This window comes from Pan paniscus, chromosome 3, assembly GCF_029289425.2.
Source record: "Pan paniscus chromosome 3, NHGRI_mPanPan1-v2.0_pri, whole genome shotgun sequence".
NCBI classification, from domain to species: domain Eukaryota; kingdom Metazoa; phylum Chordata; class Mammalia; order Primates; family Hominidae; genus Pan; species Pan paniscus.
In genome coordinates, this window is record NC_073252.2 from 143046182 (window position 1) to 143066069 (window position 19888).

The 19888-nt window shown below is 42.4% G+C and overlaps 1 protein-coding gene across 12 annotated transcripts in view; it reads right to left on the bottom strand.

The window, feature by feature from the left end:
• The window catches only part of OTUD4 (OTU deubiquitinase 4), a 51516-nt gene extending 31911 nt beyond the window's left edge, over positions 1 to 19605 (bottom strand). For 2 of the 12 annotated variants that reach the window (XM_057302171.2, XM_055111872.2), the window contains exons 1-3: positions 13927 to 13955; positions 9013 to 9096; positions 6013 to 6063 (exon numbers count right to left, since the gene is read on the bottom strand). In XM_057302171.2, the coding sequence (XP_057158154.2) occupies positions 6013 to 6063; positions 9013 to 9060 (99 nt within the window). In that variant the 5' untranslated portion in view covers positions 9061 to 9096; positions 13927 to 13955. Of the gene's footprint in view, positions 1 to 6012; positions 6064 to 8991; positions 9097 to 13926; positions 13964 to 14162 lie in introns of those variants that run through there. The other 10 variants (XM_063603945.1, XM_063603944.1, XM_055111870.2 and 7 more) reach the window with 10 other exon arrangements.
• Between the last annotated feature and the right edge of the window lie 283 nt (positions 19606 to 19888).

Genomic DNA, 19888 nt, shown 5'->3' on the forward strand with positions numbered 1-19888 from the left:
GTAGAGACGGGGTTTCTCTATGTTGGTCAGGCTGGTCTCAACTACCGACCTCAGGTGATCCACCCGCCTCAGTCTCCCAAAGTGCTGGGATTACAAGCGTGAGTCACTGCGCCTGGCCCAAGTTGAGAACGTATTGAAGGCAAGGGCTATCCTCCAGCCTAGCCCTCAGGAGAGCGCCTGGCACATGGTATAAGTTCGGGAAATGAAATACTGAATAGAGGCGGCCGGGCGCAGTGGCTCATGCCTGTAATCCCAACACTTTGGCAGGCCAAGGAGGGCGGATCACCTGAGGTCGGGAGTTCGAGACCAGTCTGACCAACATGGAGAAACCCCCTCTCTACTAAAAATACAAAATTAGCCGGGTGTGATGGCCCATGCCTATAGTCCTAGCTACTCAAGAGGCTGAGGCAGGAGAATCGCTTGAACCCAGGCAGCAGAGGTTGCAGTGAGCCAAGATTGCACCATTGCACTCCAGCCTGGGCAACAAGAGCAAAACTCGGTCTCAAAAAAAAAAAAAAAAAAAGAAAGAAAGAAAGAAATATTGAATAGAAGCAGAAAATTGGGAAGTATAGAAAAGGGCAGAAGATCTCTTATCTTCAGGGTAAATGAAGGTACAAAAGAGAGCAGTGTCCTAGCAATTGTTATGAAAACAAGAGAAATTCTACACTCCTTAGAAAAGTCACTTAAAGCCTTTCTGAAAGGCAAATGGCCAGTATGTTTCAAAATTTAAAATGTCCCATATACCCTGTGACCCAGCAATTCAACTTCTGTAAGTCTATCATAAAGAAATATTTCACATCTACAAAAGTGTATGTAAAATAATGATGTCACTGGGAGTTATTTGTAACAGTGTTAAAAAAAAAAAAAAGTCCCTAAGATTCCTACAGAATAGTAAAATAATTCATGTTTCAGGCAGGATGTGGTGGCTCACGCCTGTAATCCCAACACTTTGGGAGGCCGAGACAGGCAGATCATGAGGTTGGGAGTTCAAGACCAGCCTGACCAACACAGTGAAACCCTGTCTCTACCAAAAATACAAAACATTAGTCGGGCCTGGTGGCACATGCCTGTAATCCCAGCTACTCGGGGGCTGAGGGAGGAGAACCACTTGAAGCTGGGAGGCAGCAGTCGAGTGAGCCGAGATCGCGCCGCTGCACTCCAACCTGGGAGACAAGAGCGAAACTATGTCTCATAAAAAATAATTCATGTTTCAGCCACACTATAGAATATCATGCATTCATTCAAAAGAATGAGGTATAACCACATGAAATGACCTAGAAAAATCACTCAAGATTAAGTTTTAAAAGTAAATCATGGGAAAATAATACTATTTGTGAAAAACAAAAAGGCATATATATTGGTACATGTGCACACATAGAAAGGGGATGGGGAGGATACATCCTAAATTGACAATAGAGACAGGGAAGTTAACATGAGGAAAAATGAAGAATTTTCACCCTTCATTCTATAATACATCTATATTTTAAAACTTTTACCATAAGAATATTTTCCTATAGTACTGTGAAGTCGGTAAAGACTTAATACATTAAGTCACCAAAAACAATGAGCTTTGGTAAATGAATGCTGCCACTTATTCCTTGAAAGAAAAAACTGAAATAAGGAAAATATTTTAAACAATGTTTTGATCTTAGACCAGCACAATCTTTTCCCTCAGAGACTTTTCAATAGTTCTTAAAAGTTAGCTCTGATTTTCAAAATGAAATAGGTGCCATATATTAAAATAGATCTCTTAAAATAAGCCTCAGCCTAACAATCATGGCTTCTCACAAACTGCTAGAAGTGATACCCTCTGGTGTAGAGGAAACCGTTCACTGATATGAGTCTGTTTAGATCAAACACACGAGCTACATTTCTAATTTTTATACAAGAAGTATTACATCACTTTAAAAAATGAAAAATTCTGCCAGGCACGGTGGCTCACGCCTGTAATCCCAGCACTTTGGGAGGCCAAGGAGGGTGGATTACCTGAGGTCAGGAGTTCAGGACCACCCTGGCCAACATGGTGAAACCCCATCTCTACTAAAAAATACAAAAATTAACCAGGCGTGGTGGTGGGTGCCTGTAATCCCAGCTACTCAGGAGGCTGAGACAGGAGAATTGCTTGAACCCAGGAAGCAGAGGTTGCAGTGAGCTGAGATTACACCACTGCACTCCAGCCTGCGTATTAAGAGTGAAACTCCATCTCTAAAAAAAATTAAAAATGAAAAATTCTATCCATCTCAACAAAATGCTACATGAGAATAATGTACTTTTTGATACGTAACCTTCAGAATAAATTCTTTTGTAGTCTGGTTAGGTAAACAATGGATATCCTAAAATCTTCCCCAAGCAGTGTCAGTATTAAATTATTTAAAAAAAAATCGATATTATACTACCACTGTCTTCTAACACTGTAATTTTACTTAATCAGCATTTTTTATGATGTGTGACATATATCTTTCTTGTAAAAAGAATTCAAAATATGTTTTAACTAATTAACCATACTATATCAAAATTACATAACTTAAATGTTCTTAGTTATCAGTATTAAGCTCTTGTTCCTCAAAAGACATTGTTAAGAAAAAGAAAAGCCAAGCTTGTAATCCCAACTATTCTGGAGGCTGAGGCAGGGGAATCACTTGAACTCGGGAGGCAGAGGTTTCAGTGAGCTGAGATCATGCCACTGCACTCCAGCCTGGGCAACAGAGCAAAACTCTGCCTCAAAAAAAAATAATAAATAAATAAAATAAAAAATTAAAAAAAAAAAAAAAGAAAATGGAAAGCCAAAATACAAACTAGAAGAATGTATTTGTAGAACATATATCCAATACAGGACTTATATCCAGTATAAAGAACTAGTAAAATTCAGTAAGAACAACAGCAATTAAAAAATGGGCAAAAACCTATGAACAGACATTTCACCAACAAAATTAGATAGATGACAAATAAGCACATGAAAAGATGCTCAAAATCATTAGAGAAATTCAAGTTAAATCACAAAAAGTGCTGGCAAATATGTGGAGAAACTGAAATTCTCATAATATTGCTGATGAGAAAGCAAAATGGTACAGTCACTTCAAAAAGTTTGGCAGTTTCTTAAAAATATGTTTACCAGATGACCAAGCAATTTTGCTCTAAGGTATTAATCCAAGAAAAAAGAAAACACATGTCTACACAAAGATTTATAAGCAATTGTTCACAGCAGCTTCAATTTTAACAACCCAGAACTGTAAAGAACTTAAATATCAATCAGCTGGTAAATGTATACACAGGTTGTGATAGATACATACACAGATTATTTTTCTTCAATAAAAAGGAACTACTGCTAAACGCATGAATGAATTTTAGTATTTCCAATAGGCTAAGTGAAAGAAGCCAAATACATAAGACTACAAACTCTATCATTCCACTTATATGCATCTAGAAACAGCAAAACTTAGAAAGCAAATCAGTGCTTGCCAGGTCCCAGGGGATAGGGGGAAGAGGATTAACTGCAAAAAGGCAAAAGGAAACTTTCTGGAGTGATGGAAATGTCCTTTATGATGTTTGCTGTGGTGGTTACATGAGCATATACACTTGTCAAATCTCATCAAATCGTATATTTATAAGTGATGAATTTCACTGTATGTCAATTTTACCTCAAAGCTGACAAAAACATATTCTCGCACAAGTTTGAAGTACCTTCAAAATGCTCCACTATTACTCATTAAGAGGATAAAGATGCTTTCTCTGAGAACTGGATGAAGCAACTGAGTTTATCCATCAAATATCTGCCAAATGGTTTCTGTTTCCATTTTATACAGCCATATATTAGGAAGGCAAAAAAATATATTTATTTATTTTTTGAGATGGAGTCTCACCCTGTTGCCCAGGCTGGAGTGCAGCGGCACGATCTCAGCTCACTGCAACCTCTGCATCCCAGGTTGAAGTGATTCTCCTGCCTTGGCCTCCTGAATAGCTGGGACTACAGGTGCACGCCACCACGCCTGGCTAATTTTTTTGTATTTTTGGTAGAGACAGGGTTTCACCATCTTGAACTCCTGACCTCAAGTGATCCTCCCGCCTCTGCCTCCTATAGTGTCGGGATTACAGGCACGAGCCATTGTGCCCAGCCCAGGAAAGCAAAAAAATAAGAATGAAGATTTATAAATATTTGTTGCTAGTAACAAAAAAGAAACAACTGTCAGAAGATGCCATCCAACCTTTCAGTCAACAAAATCCCTCAGAACTGGAACACAGCAGTGAATAAAGCATACAGAACTTTGTGTTCATGGAGCTTAATTCAAGTAGGAAGACGACAAAGTACACAGTACATTAAATGATATAAGCACTACAGAGAAAAATAAAGCAGAGAGGGGTACAGGGAAAGTGTTGGAAGCTGAGAATTACAATTTTAGATAGGATAACCACTACTCTGACTTCCTGCCCCAAAAACCTTATATGGCTTCCCAATGCCTGATGCCTAGGCCCCAGGCCCAGAGGCCCCGATTCAGGTATGGAATAGGGGCCAGGGAATCTGCATTTTCACATGCACATCAAGTGATTTTGATACAGATAACCTACGGATCACACTTTGAGAAACACGGGTCTAAAGCATAAGCTCCAAACCACTGACCCTAACACTGAAGGCTCTCCCACAGTCTGGCCCCAACCTGCCTTCCAACTCCTTTCTCACCACTTCTTATCTTCACATACTCAATGCTCCACACAATTGGAACTGTTTTCTGAATCTGCTTTGCTCACAGTTTTCACTGCCTGGAATGCCCTTCAGCCCAGGCATTTCCTATTTAGAATCCATTCAGACTTCAAATACAACTCACTCTCCAAGTGTTGCTTTGTCTACCCAGCTAGAAATAACACTTTGAATGCCTACAGCATCACAGCTATATACCTCTTGTGACAAATCTCCTTTTCTAGCTTGTATTGACCTTCTTTCCTATGATAGGGAAACTTTTTTGTTATCTACATTATCTCTGCATCCCCAGGGTGACTAGGAATTCTTGGCCCATAACAAGCACTCAAATTAGTGTTAGGCAACCAAATGGATACATCAGTCATCGATCAAACACCCTTGGTTCCTACATTACATTCCCTTTACTCCTTAACTCTTCTTAGCTTTTTTCTTTGCCAATGTTATTTTTACCTTAACATTCTAAATGGCATTCCAAGATACTTGGATTTTTACAGTGAGAACGTTAGTTTTGTAAACAGAAAAAAATTAAGAAAAATCCTTTTAACATAAACATGACTGAAAAAGTATAGCAGCAGGAGTTGGTAAGTGCTATCCTTTTCTGTCTCAACAGTCTCTTCCCTCTTCACGAGATGATCATGGAAATAGGAACCTGCATGAAAGAACTCTGCCTTCTCAGTTGCCTAGGAAGAAAAACTCTGCAGGCCAGGTGTGGTGGCTCACACCTGTAATCCCAGCACTTTGGGAGGCTGAGGCAGGCGGATCACGAGGTCGAGAGATCGAGACCATCCTGGCCAATATGGTGAAACCCCATCTCTACTAAAAATAAAAAAATTAGCTGGACATGGTGGTGCACGCCTGTAGTCCCAGATACTCGGGAGACAAATCGCTTGAACTCGGGAGGTGGAGGCTGCAGTGAGCCGAGATCATGCCATGCACTCCAGCCTGGCAATGGAGTTAAATTCCACCTCAAAAAAAAAAAAAAAAAGAAATCAAACTTCACCCTGTCCAAGTTCCATACACACACCAACGTAGCATTCTGAAAATCATCACCCCAGTATTATTTCAGATTTTTATACTACATTTACATGCCATTATAGCCAAGATAAAATAGCACAACTCTGCCTTAGTGAGGCAACCTCTAACATACAGCCCCAACTTAAGTGCTGCATAAAATGTGTAGGAAACGTTTATAAGGAAATAGGATACACCGTCACTGCAACTCCTCTACACACTGTAATAGTAATCTTCTATTTTAATGAATTTTAAATACATTATTTGGATATATAAAAATAGAAATATACTAGAAGACTGTGACATACCTGTGGATTTTCCAAACGCTTTAAATATTCTTCAAATGATCCTTCTATAAACTGCAAAAAATAAATCTATTAGAAATGTCATCTAACATATATGCCAAAACAGTTAACCGCTTCGCTGTGTAAACAACATTCACTGTGAATTACTGAGTTTGTACATAAACCTAAAATACCTCAGTATTATTTAAAAATATGTACATAATCTAATTATGAAAACATATAGCAATCATTAAAGACTATAAACATACAAAAGAATTTAAAGAAGGAAATTCTGTCAGGAAAGGTTTCCTGAAAGAAGAGTGACTCAAGATGAATGCTGGACAGGATCTGGATGGCAACAGGCAGCTGATACTCTAGAGAGAGGGCCAATGTGGCGTGAGGAGGAAAAGGAACACTGTGTTGGGAAGACAAGCAATCTGGCCAGCTGGAGCAGGACAACCTGTTGTGGAACTGAGTGGGAGAAGAACCCAAAGGGGGGCCTGTTTACAGAGGGCCTTGAGCCCAGGCAGGACTTGAAGGTTAGATGAGAAAGGCCATTCAAGGCCACTTCAGGTGACATTCTGAACTGAGAAATTATATGATGAAAGCAGTGCTTTAACTTGGTAGTGACCAGTGTGTAGAAGGGAATAAAACAAAGACTGACTTACAAGCTAAGAAATAGTATAGCTTAATAATACAGATAAGAGTACTCATTGTCTCTCAGGTGATACTAGAAAGAGCGATGAGAACTAGTAAGGCGAAAAATATTTTGAAGCATCAACAAAATTTTTCTAATACAGCTTGCTTCATCGCTTCATTGTTACTTTGACATAAAAACAGTTTATTCAAGCTGTGTAATAACACAACCTTTTTTATGTTTCTTTAACAGCAATCGCACTCATTTGAGAAATCTCTAAAAGTCATTTGTTGAACCACCAAATTCAATTGCGTTTAAATTACAGTCCCAGTTGATTTAGCAGAGATATACTTAAAGACATTAAAGTATACTCCCTTGTCTATAAAATCTTTTAAGCAACCTTGGATTTTAAGATTGAGATTCTTTCATAGATTATATAATGTCAAATTGCCAAAAATATCTTAAATTTCAAAAGATATTTATAATAAAAGAGCCATATATATTAAAAAGCCCACCAATAAAGGGCTACTGTTCTGTATTAGATGATTATAGGTCTAAGGGAAAAAAACACACAGAACCATTTAAAGTTACAAGAGACTGCAGAATTCTGACACAAGCCTGCATCCTCTCTGAGAGTCTCCTTTCTGAGCAGAAAGCGTCCATCTATGCCACGGCTGAACAATGTCAGTAACAAGGCATAATACTTTCTACAACATCTCTTTCCAATTCTGGACAACTGAAACTGCTTGAAGGTTCATAAAAGGAAAGTGAAACTTTTCCCCATGGAACTTTCAACCTCTGATCATACCTCATAAAATTATATGGACTAAGGCCAGGCATGGTGGCTCACGCCTGTAATCCCAGCACTTTGGGAGGCCGGGGCAGGCAGATCATGAGGTCAGGAGATCGAGACCATCCTAGCTAACATGGTGAAACTCCATCTCTACTAAAAATACAAAAAATTAGCCTGGTGTGATGGCGCCAGGCACCTGTAGACCCAGCTACACTGGAGGCTGAGGCAGGAGAATGGCATGAACCCGGGAGGCGGAGCTTGCAGTGAGACAAGATGGCGCCACTGCACTCCAGCCTGGGCGACAGAGCGAGACTCTGTCTCAAAAAAAAAAAAAAAGATTATATGGACTAAAAAAAATATATGCAAAACACTTAATGCCTGGCATATAGTAAGCACCTCAACCAATGTTAGCAATGTCCATTATTATCAACACAGTTTTACCCTCTGGGGCCAATGATTAATAAGAATTAATTTAAAGACCATTCCACCTCCCCACTTCCCTTCTCTACCACACCTTTGCACTCTCTTATCTAGCCTCTGCGTTACCAGGTTTTTTTTAATAAAACAAGGTTTCAAGCCTATCATTTGCAAAGTATTATATCAACATTCTCTACCAGTCAACTGGGGGAAATAACACCCAAAGTTGTCAGATTACATAATTCTAGGTCTTAAAACCAGTAAGTAATAAATCCTATAAGACTTTGAATGTAAAATGAAAACAGGTCACTGTGGCATCTTATTTCACATACTACTGAGAAAATTATATTCAGCTGTTATACAACATTTTATTAACTATTAATCAGTACTTACATAATTATAGTGTTCTGATATGTGAGTTCACACTGAACCCTGAAAATTAAAAACCTATGAATGCCTTCTGATAAAATTAAGGGTTCAGCATTACTTACACTCAGCGTATTTTTTACACTGCAAGTCTGAATTTTTTTTTTTTTTTTTTGAGACAGAGTCTCACTCTGTCACCCAGGCTGTGGTGCAGCGGCGCAACTCGGCTCACTGCAACCTCTGCTTCCTGGGTTCGAGCAATCCTCGTGCCTCAGACTCAAGAGTAGCTGGGACTCAGGCATGTGCCACCATGCCACTATTTTTAGTAGACACAGAGTTTTGCCATGTTGGCCAAGCTGGTCTTGAACTCTTCACCTCCCAAAGTACTGGGATTACAGGTGTGAGCCACCATGCCCAGACTGAATTTTTTTTTTTTTTAATTTATAGGGAGTTACCCATCACAGAAACCACTATTAATCACAACACCCCCAATTCCCTGACCATGTCAGACAAAGCCCACTCTTAGTATGCAAGGGCCTTGTCCAGGTCATCTTTCCATCCCCCACAGCTCAGCGTCTTATCCATCATAGTAGCTTTCTAAATGTCCAAATAAATGCAAAACATAAAATAGCCTAGAAAACAACATAACTGAATATAACTAGATTAAGTTCAATAGAGAAGTTTTTTTAGTAAGTGTTATTTTCATAACCCGCATTAAGATCCAGCCTGTGAAATTCTACTAGAACACTTCTAAAAGCCAAAATGTAAAACCAAGTCAAGACACCATTACATGTTTGAAATTACAAGTTACCGCTTCAAATTTCTCTCTGTTCTCTCGAAGATAGTGAATACAGGCCATTCTGACTTCAACATGGCGAGACTGAGAGTGCAATACCTAAAAAGAAAAGGCAACAAACACACTATTAAGCATTTAGTTAAAAGTTACAACCTAATGTCTTCTTTTACACCCAAAATAATCTGACAACCAATAGATTATCAGTCTTTCTCCATTTCCCTTTCTATAATTCCGATATCTTTACTCATTCCTACCTCTTCTTCTAACTAAGCACAGCGAAAACATGACATATACAAACAATACTACTTCTTAAGCCAAATTTGTAAAGAATTTATTAGCCTTTCTCCTTTAGGACATTTTTGTAAATTTAGGACACTCTCTTCCCTTGGCCTTCCCTCCACAATAACTTTACTCTTCACAAAGAAGAGCTAACAAAATCCATGCTACGCCACGCTCAACTTCATCCTATACATATTGAAAAAGACAAACTGGCAACTTCTGTAGGAATGTATTTTGAGGCTTTCAGCCTGTAAGAGGCCGATTTATTTTTCCCATTAATTCTGAATCCACTTAGAGGCTCTGTGTAAAAATTTAAGTCCACTATGGTTTCAGAAAAATTAAGGCACTCATTCTTTCCTTGGTGATCAAGCTTACAAGATGAGAAAGAACATCCAAGTAGGCAGCATAGGGGGTGCAAAAATGTTGTGTGATATCATCCCAAGAGGTTTGGGGTTTGTTTTTATGCCCTAAATTGTAAAGTACCAACCTACAAAGTATGATCCAGATCCTCTCACTCTGCAGTTTACATTTTCTTCTATTAAACAACCAGTTCGACAAAAAGATAACTTACTGGCATGTGGTCTTTTACCAAAATTCTAAAGCTGTGAATTGAAACAACTATTTTTTTTTTTTTTGAGACGGAGTCCTGCTCTGTCACCCAGGCTAGAGTGCAGTGGCGCAATCTTGGCTCTCTGCAACCTTCACCTCCCAGGTTCATGCGATCTTCCTGCCTCAGCCTCCTGAGTAGCTGGGATTACAGGCAACTACCACGGCGCTTGGCTAATTTTTGTATTTTTAGTAAAGACAGGGTTTCACCATCTTGGCCAGGCTGGTCTCAAACTCCTGACCTCGTGATCCGCCCACCTCGACCTCCCAATGTGCTGGGATTACAACAGGCATGATCCACTGTGCCCAGCCTGAAACAACTATTTCTTATCCAATGCTTCCTTCTAGCTAGCTCCCAATTATTTTTTCCCCCACCAGGCTGGAGTGCAGTGGTGCAATCTCAGCTCACCGCAACCTCCGCCTCACAAGTTCAAGCGATTCTCCTGCCTCAGCCTCCCGAGTAGCCGGATTACAGGAGCTGCCATGTCCAGCTAATTTTTCTTTCTTTTTTTTTTTTTTTCCGGCTCATTTTTCTATTTTTAGTAGAGACAGGGTTTCACCATGTTGGGCAGGGTGGTCTCAAACTCCTGACCTCAGGTGATCTGCCCGCCTGGGCCTCTCAAAGTGCTGGGATTACAAACATGAGCCACCACGCCCGGCCCTAGCTCCCAATTATTTAACATGCTTAAAGGAGATTAAAATTCTTTTCTATTACTGGGTATCTCAAATAAAGATATTCCTGTACCCTAAAGGGTTATGGTTTAAAAAAAAAAAACTCAGACACACTTAAAATAACACATTTCAAACTACCATCAAGGCCTCTTGAGAATTTATATTAATAGAAAGTATCTTTAAAAGTTACAGATCCTGGTCGGGCACGGTGGCTCACGCCTGTAATCCCAGCACTTTGGGAGGCCGAGGAGGGTGGGTCCCCTGAGGTCAGGAGTTTGAGACTAGCCTGGTCAACATGGTGAAAACCCCATCTCTACTAAAAAATACAAAAAAAAAAAAAAAAAATTAGCCAGGTGTGGTGGTGCGTGCCTGTAGTCCCAGCTACCTGGGAGGCTGAGGCAGGAGAATGGCTTGAAACCAGGAGGCAGAGGTTGCAGTGAGCCGAGATCGTGCCAGGGCACTCCAGCCTGAGTGACAGAGTAAGACTCTGTCTCAAAAAAAAAAAAGTTACAGATCCAATTGAGTGGTTCTCCCTTTACATTTAGCATTAGTAGAGAATTTGGGAAAAGGGAGGCTCCAGCTGTGCATTCTACAGCTCTCTTGGATCACAACCAAGGCTCATTTATACCCACAGAACCGGCACAACTGCCTGGACGCCTAGTATGTCCTATTATGCTGAGATACACTGAAAATGCACCTGTTGAGGTTAGCAATTAGTTTGTTTTCAGTGTAATAACTGGTTTTCAGTTTAACTGATTCTACCTTCACTGCTGTTCTTGGACACTATTAAACTATATTCTTATATATTCTAAGAGTATGTGACCAAAAAGGACTATCTATATATAAAAATAACCACCGTAGAATTTTTTTGCCAATTCAACAAATGACATTTAGCAACACTTTTTTCACAGAAGCTATGTTAGACACTATCATGAATCAAGGTATTACTCGTATGAATAAACCACAGTGTCATCTGATAGGGCATTCCTCTGCCATTAGCAACGTGGAGCTAGTCTTAAAGCCATTTACCTAGCAACAGGTGGCAAACATAAGTTAGTAAAGCTTATTTTCAATCAAAAGCAATGGTAGGCATATCTACTGGTTCTTCTCTTTTAACAAAGATTTTGGCACATACAATCTATCTGAACCTGTTGCTCAGAAGCAAAACTCTTAGCAACTTCTATAAAGTGTGAGAGTGCTGGTAATTCACAAAGTCAAGCACTGCAAGAAAAGCAAGGTTAAATGACAACTGTCTAAAATGTAAATTATTGTGCAAGGTTGATAACACTTCGAAAGAATTAAAGTAGTATGACAAATATCTCTGCAAATTAATATATACATGAAAGCAAACTAGAAGGCTTTCCCATTTTTACTTGGGACAAGATAGTGATAAATACTGGGAAAGGCTGAGACACTGTTTTAGCAAGTCCTCCAAGACTGCCCTATTTTTAGCTCCATGGCTGTGGAGCTGATTCAGGTCAGGCCTCCGGCAGGCCCAAATCCGTAAGTGTAAAAAGGAAATGGCCTATCTAAATCAGATAATTTGGAGAGAAAGACCAAAATCCTAACTCGAGTCTCCTCCCCCTCTTTAAAAACTGCCACTTAGATTATTTACTTTGATTCCTTCTTAGAAATGATGAGTATTTGTGATTTTATAGGAGAAATTGTTGGCAAAAAATATAAATTATTGGTACACATTTTAAAAGGGAAGCCTGACGCTGGTATTACTTCCTTTTTCCCACACACACACACTTTGCCTTTGGCGATGATGGCTATAACTGTAGTCTACTGAATAACTGAACTTCCCCCAAAGTTCAAGGTCTTCAGCTAAGCTCATCAGACTAAAACTGAGTCACATAACTGGGAAGGGTAGTCCCTTATGCCTAACCTAAACCCCATTACAAAATACAATAAAATGTGTTACCTGATGTAACAAAGAGTTCTTAGTGTAAACTAGCTCTTGCCCCTTTTCTACTTAAAAACAGAGATCCCACTACAATAAAAGAGGCTTCTGTATAATCAAGGCCACCGAGTATCTATGGTATGCACTACGGAAATGAGGCACACCCTTCTGCTTCAATATAAACTAGGACTCAAGATAACTCAAATCCAAGTAAGCGCCAAGCTTCCCTTACCGCCATTTATTTCTACCTCCTTGCTTACCAAACTCTTGCTAGGTCTAACAGTACGTTATAAATATGGGCTGAATTCACTTCCACCTCTTCCCTAGGCTTCTGGAGGTGCTGAGGAGTCCAAGGAAGCCGGACAGACAGAGATTCAGAAAATTCACAAATGGGGCAGACTATTTACCTACTAACAATAAGGACCGGAGGCAGTGGGTGGGTGTGAACATACCCCACAGCAACACTGAAAATGAGAAACGGACAGAGCCTGGTTTGGGGAGGTTTTGGAAGAATTTTTCAATGACAATGTCCGCAACATAAAGCAACGGTTTGTGTCCGTTAAATCAATTTCTTGTTTTAAAGAAAGATTTTACGCTACCTATGGTAAATAAATGGCTTGCCTTTTAATGTTTAAAAATGAGAAAAGACTGGCCTCCACATGTTAAGTAAAACATTTACTCACAAACAGAAATTTTAAGTTATTTAGCATTCAAAAAAGGTGAGGGAAAAGAAAACAGAAACATCATAAAAACCCCACAGGCGGGTAGGGAGGGGTGTGCAATGGGGTGTGGGGAGCAGGTCCTAGGTCAAAGGAAAGCACATGTGAATCGTCTGAAAGACACACCAGAGCAGAAACTTTTATCCAGCTACTTCGGCAGCTATTTTTCAATATAGGATGGGTTTTGGTGACTGCACACCTACAACACACAGTGTTATATAACATGGAATAAGCTCGCTCAAAAAAAAAATTCAGAAAAATCTTCCTGAGCAACTGTGTTAGAAAATGGTTTTGAAAAGCTCCAGTTACACGTACCCTTTCTACTACAAACATCAAGACAGGCTTTTTTTAAAAAGTCAGTTCTGTTTAGTATACCTACACAGCCCAGAAGAGCATAATAAAGGGTGGAACCTACTCAAGACACATCCTTCAAAATATTCTATATTTGTAAAAGGCTGGTTTTCTCAAACGGCAGTTTGCCCATTTGATTCAAGTGACATGGGCGAGCTTGCCTACCCTACATTCCAAAGTCCAGCAGCAAACCAAAATATGTTCCACAAGTAAAGTTTGATCCACCACTTCTAGTAAACACTTGGTTTACTGGAGTGGGGTGAGCGTGGTGCTTCTCAAACGAAGGGAAGGAAGGTGAATGCGGAACAAAAGTGAAAAATATCATGTCGCCAGGTCCCCAGCAATAAATCAACTGTACAAGCTCCGAGCAGGCCTCACAAGTTGTCCTCAACTCATTACCTCTTCATCAGGAGAGAGACACCCCGTTAATTTACGGGCTTTCGAGTTTCAATTTGCACCTTTCAGACGCAAAGCAGCGTCCCACTCCGGCGTTACAATGGGGCGCTGTGACGACAGCCAGGGCACGCGCAGCCCCGGCCGTGGGCGGCCCGGACAGCCCGCAGCTGCCTCCCCACCCAGACCCGCCGGGCCGTCCCCGCCTCCCCTCGAAGCCCTCCCCGCCCCCCCGCAATTACCTGCTCCGCCACGGCCCGGAACAGGCACGACCCGTCCTTGGCGACCAGTTTCCGATACAAGCCCAGTTTCCGCAGATAGGCGTCCATGGGCGTCGCGTCCTCGCGGGGCCCCGCGCCGCCCTGGTCCCCGCCGTCGGGGACGCCGACGGCAGCCTCCATGTTGCTGGTCCTGCTGCAGGCCAGGCGCGGCGAGGGCTAGCCCCACATGGCCAGGCCGCCGGCTGCTCGACGCCCCGGCCTGGGGCAGGCGGCGGCTCGGGCTGGGGCTCGGGCTCCGCGAGCGGCGGCAGGCGGCGGCGGCCCGAGGCAGCGGTCCGCGCTCTCCGGGCGCATAGGGAAGCCCTGCCTAATGCATGGCTGTCCGCACGCGGCCGCCTCCTCGGAGCGAACACGCGCCCACGACAAACGGGGGGAGCGGGATTAAGGAAAACCCCGAGAGTGAGTAGTCACTTCCCGACGGCCTCGCTGCCTGACTCAGGACCCAGGCCGGGGGTCGCCGCCCCCACAAGTTTCCTCGTCCGTACCGGTGTGAAGCGAGAAAACCCCCGCCCCTGGCGCGCACGCTGGGCCGGCTCAGGTGAAGCGGGGCCTGCGCCCCCGCGCACTCCCCACGCCGGGAGCCGAGGAAACCAAAAAGAAAGACGCGGCCTTTCGTTTCCCCACCTCGCTGGAGGGCGCCGGAGGGGCAAGGAGCGGGTGGGGGCGCCCGGGAGAGAACAGCACCTCGCAGCCCAGAATTTGTTTTCGCTTTCGGCCCGACAGCGGAGAGGACGGCGGGAGATGTAGTCTTGGCAGCCGCAGGAAGTCGGCTTGCGGCGGGCGGGGACGCGCTGGCCGGCCTACCCGGGGGAGGTGCCCGGGAGGCGCGCGGACTACAAGTCCCTACAGCGCGGGCGCCGCCGCCGCCACCGCCCCGAGCCGGCTTCGCGCTGCACTGGCGCCGCGTCCGCGAGCAGGCCGAGGGGCTCCGCCGGCCGATGTGGGGCGACCTGCGCGCGCCACCCGCCAACCCTGCCGCTGCGCCGCGGGAATCGCGCGCGCCGGGCTGGCGTGGAGTTGCCAGGGACACGGCGGCGCAGTGTCGGCCCTTTGTGTATTTCTTTCCAGAGGGCGCACCTGTCTGCTCCCTTCCCCCCGGCCTGCTCTCCTGGCGTTTCCATGGAGGTGGCTTTAACGGCTTAAGCAGAAAATAGAGCTAATGGGCTGAGGCTCCGGGAACTGGCACGGTGCGGGACGACACACTCTGTCCATAAATCAACCGTGGACTGCTGATTGCTATTAGTAGTACAGCTCACGTACTACGGCAAGATGAAGGCTTTGCCAAAGACATTTTTGTTCACCCTGTCACTGTAGCTGAGCACCCCATCACAGAGACATGTCACTGTTGGAAGACGTTAGGGTTTTTTTTCCCCCTTAAAAAATTCATCTTGTAAATTGCTTGATAACATGCTGACTGGACTGGCCATGGCTTCCACCTGTGCTCGAGGCTTCAGCTCAACTTCCCACCCTCCGACGTTGAATGGCAGGGAATTGACAAAGTTAAATTATGCTTTAGAACCCAGAATTTATCCAGCATGCTTCTGTTGCACCAGAATTTTATTTTGCTAAGATACAACAACATCTGGTGTCCTTATTTAAATACATGGTTAATCATAGGAACTAATTCAGTCTTTTAGGCTATGGTGGAGGAGAGGGAGAAGAAAAGGGAGCGTTACTATAGGTTTAGACATGTAGTCAAATACCTTGGAATGGGGGGCAAGGCAGGCCAGGTGGTGAGAGTCCAACGACAAAAATTTTTTTAAAACTACGTTAGACACTTTTCAGTATTTTCAGTGCAATCAGTCATGTATTCACTTTCCTTGGAGCGTCTTTGATTTCTTAATGTTTAAATATTGTATCTCAAATTATGCTGCTTTTAGAGAATACAAACGTTATCATTACCTAAATGAAAAAATGTCCCTGCCTCAAATTTACTTGTTGTAGCGAAGAAACACTTTGAAATCAGGTTTAGAAAAGTATAGTTTCCGCTGGGCGTGGTGGCTCACGCCTGTAATCCCAGCACTTTGGGAGGCCGAGGCAGCCCGGTCACCTGAGGTCAGGAGTTCGAGACCAGCCTGACCAACATGGAGAAACCCCGTCTCTACTAAAAATACAAAATTAGCCGGGCGTGGTGGCACATGCTACTCGGGAGGCTACTCCCAGCTACTCGGGAGGCTGAGGCAGGAGAATAGCTTGAACCCGGGAGGCAGAGGTTGCGGTGAGCCGAGATCCCAACATTGCATTCCAGCCTGGGCAACAAGAGCGAAACTCCGTCTCAAAAAAAAAAAAAAAAAAAAAAAAACGGAAAAGAAAAATATACCTTCAAGTCAAACCTGTTGCTTTTCTTTTTAAAATACACTTACATTGCATATACTTCTCATTCTTCTCAAAAAAAAAAAATTCCTGAGTATTGCCACTACTTAAAACATGGATCGCCCTTGTTTTTGAGTTTAAAAGCTTGCCTTTTAAACTCAAAGAGAAACTCAAAGTAATATCTAAACTCCTGCTGAATGAATGTAGAACAACCTCACTCTAAGCTGGCTGCTTCTGGTTCCAAAATTAGAAGTGATGCACCTGTTATATCTGACCCTGGGCCTGTTTAAGGAAATCCTTTAGGTATTTTGAGACCTAATCCAAGACAGACCCTCTGTATGCCAACTTCCCAAATATAGCTCAGTGTTAAGGCAATATTAGAGGATCCTATGTCTTTAAACTGCACCAAAACTTAGAGAAACTCACTTAACTTTCAAAGGATCTTTGCTTGTTGACATTAACTTCTGAACCTTTTCAAGAAACCAAACCAGAGTTGATGAATGTTTATTCTAAGGAAGCCATTTCTGACTGTGTGAAGAACTCTAAACAGACATCATTTTAATCAAAGAATACCTGAAAGATTCAATGCTTTTGAGACCTAATGAAATTATAAAATTAAACTTATGCAAAGGAGTCAACCAACTTTTTTCTTCTTGTGCAAAGTCAATGCCTTAAGTTTGTTTACTCTGACAAACTTTAGGGCTAATAATTGTACTAGATAGAATTTTTGAAATTGTTTTTAAACTTCATAGATTGATAGATTTTATGGAGTTTTGTTTTTTCCAACAATACCTAAGGTTAGGTATTGTAGTAGGCAGCCTCTAAAATGCCCCACCCCCGACCCCCACCATGTGATTCCCACTTCCTGGTATTCACACTCATATAATCACCTCCACCTTGTAACAGGATTGGTCTGAGTGACCAATAGAATAGAGCAAAAGTAATGGTATGTCACTTCTGAGATTAGGTTATAAGAGACATTTTTGGCATTTTGATTGGCCTCTCATACTCCCTGTCTCATGGGTCACTCATGCTGGTGGAACCTGGCTGCTTTGTGTCAGATTTACAGAGAGGTTCCCTTTGTAAGAAACTGGAGCCTGCTTTCCTCCAGCAGTCATGTGAGTCAGCTTTGAAGCGAATCCTCCAGCCCAGTCAGGTTTTCAGACAACTCCAGCGTTGGCCAAAATCTTGACTACAACCTCAGGAGAAACCCTGGCCAGAACTACCCAGATAAGCTCTGAAATTCTTGACCTCAGAAACTGGGTGAGATAGTGTTTATTTTAAGCTCCTAAATTTAGTCATAATTTGTTACATGGCAATAGATAAATAATACAGATATAATTCTTCATTATTTGTCTTTACTAGATAGAGAATGAATGCATTTTGACAATTCGTGAAAATAATCACTAGTTTAGTATCAGTGATTGTACCAGTTCTCTGAATTCTAAAGATGAAAAGGTAAGTTATTTTACCAAAGAGTCAAAATAGTAAGTAATAGGATTTCTTTTGAATCTATGAAATCTCTTACAAAAATAGAGTAACCTAAGAATGTCTTTATTGCCACATAGCATTGTTTCATTTTCTACAAAAATTCAAGTAATGGAATCCTACTCAAAAAATGTATTTTATGAAGAAAGACCTGTTTCTTCTGGATCTTATCTGCCAGAGGCTGCTAATTGTCGTTCTCCACTTCCCATTTGATTTCCCCTGAGTTTTTGCTGGGCCCATGGGCACCCAACTTTGGGCTATATCTCCCAGCTACCTTAGAACTAAATGTGACCCTGTGATTGTGTTTAGGTCAATGGGATGTAAGCAGAATTATTTAACTTCCAGCTCATCTCCTTAAAGATGAAGCTTCTTGCCTTCTACTCTCTGTCCTACTTCCCATGAGCTGCTCTGAAAACATGGTTGAAGGCCGAGTGCAGTAGCTTACATCTATAATCCCAGCACTTTGGGAGGCCCAGGCGGGCGGATCAGCTGAGGTCAGGAGTTCAAGACCAGCCTGACTAAAGTAGTGAAACCCCGTCTCTATGAAAAATACAAAATTAGCCAGGCTTGGTGGCGGGCGCCTGTAATCCCAGCTACTGTGGAGGCTGAGGCAGGAGAATCACTTGGACCTGGGAGCCGAGATCGCTCAACTGCACTCCAGCCTGGGCAACAGAGTGGCACTCCAGCCTGGGCAACAGAGTGAGACTCCATCTCAGAAAAAAAAAAAAAAAAAAAAATGGTTGAAACTAGTTAGTCAGCTTTGCTGGGCACAGTGGCTCATGCCTGTAATCCCAGCACTTTGGGAGGCCGAGGCAGGCAGATCACGAGGTCTGGAGTTTGAGACCAGCCTGACCAACATGGTGAAATCCTGGCTCTACTAAAAATTCAAAAATTAGCTGGTTGTGGTGGCACACGCCTGTAATCCCGGCTACTTGGGAGGCTGAGGCAGAAGAATCGCTGGAAACCGAGAGGCGGAGGTTGCAGCGAGCCGAGATCCGGCCATTGCACTTCAGCCTGGGTGGGCAACAGAGGGAGATTCTGTCTCAAAAAAAAAAAAAAAACGAAACTAGTTACCCAGCTTTGATCATGCAAAGACAACACCGTAAGATAACAGAGCAATGAGATGGAGGACTGAGCTCCTGCATACTTCATAGCCTGTGATCCTTGAACCAGTCCTCTCTAGACTGTGAGAAATAAACTTATTTTACCAACCGTTGCTGCTGTTGTTATTATAGCTACTTAGTCTATGTATTCTAGCACATTTCCCCCTCAAATATTAAATAAGTGATAACATTTGGGACAAATTAAATTTATTTATAAGAGTTTCTGAGTTGAGCAGAACATAATTCTTTTTTTTTTCTTTTGAGACAGAGTCTGTCACCCAGGCTGGAGTGCAGTGGCACCATCACGGCTCACCTCCCCAGGCTCAGGTGATCTTCCTACCTTAGCCTCCAAAGTAGCTGGGACTACAGGTGTGCACCCCCACTCCCAGCTAATATTTTGTGTGTTTTTAGTAGAGATGGGTTTTCGCCATGTTGCCCCAGCTGGTCTCAAACTCCTGAGTACAAGCAATCCTCCTGCCCCAGCCTCCAAAAGTGCTGAGATTACAGGTGTGAGCCACCACACCTGGCCCATAATTCTTTTTTCTGAGAAGTTAGGGAATTGCCAAAGTCTTAATTGCAAGATTCCAAATGTTAAAGGGCTTCAAAATATGAAGTTTTAACATCGAAATAATGGTGTTATTTCAACTAATGACTTTCTCCCTCACCAACCCACATTCCCCTTCAGCTGCTACATTTGATGGTGTTGACCACCTTTTCATTTTGTTACTCTCCTTCACCTTTTGTAAGATGAGATATCTTGTGTAGTCAAGATATTTAAATATC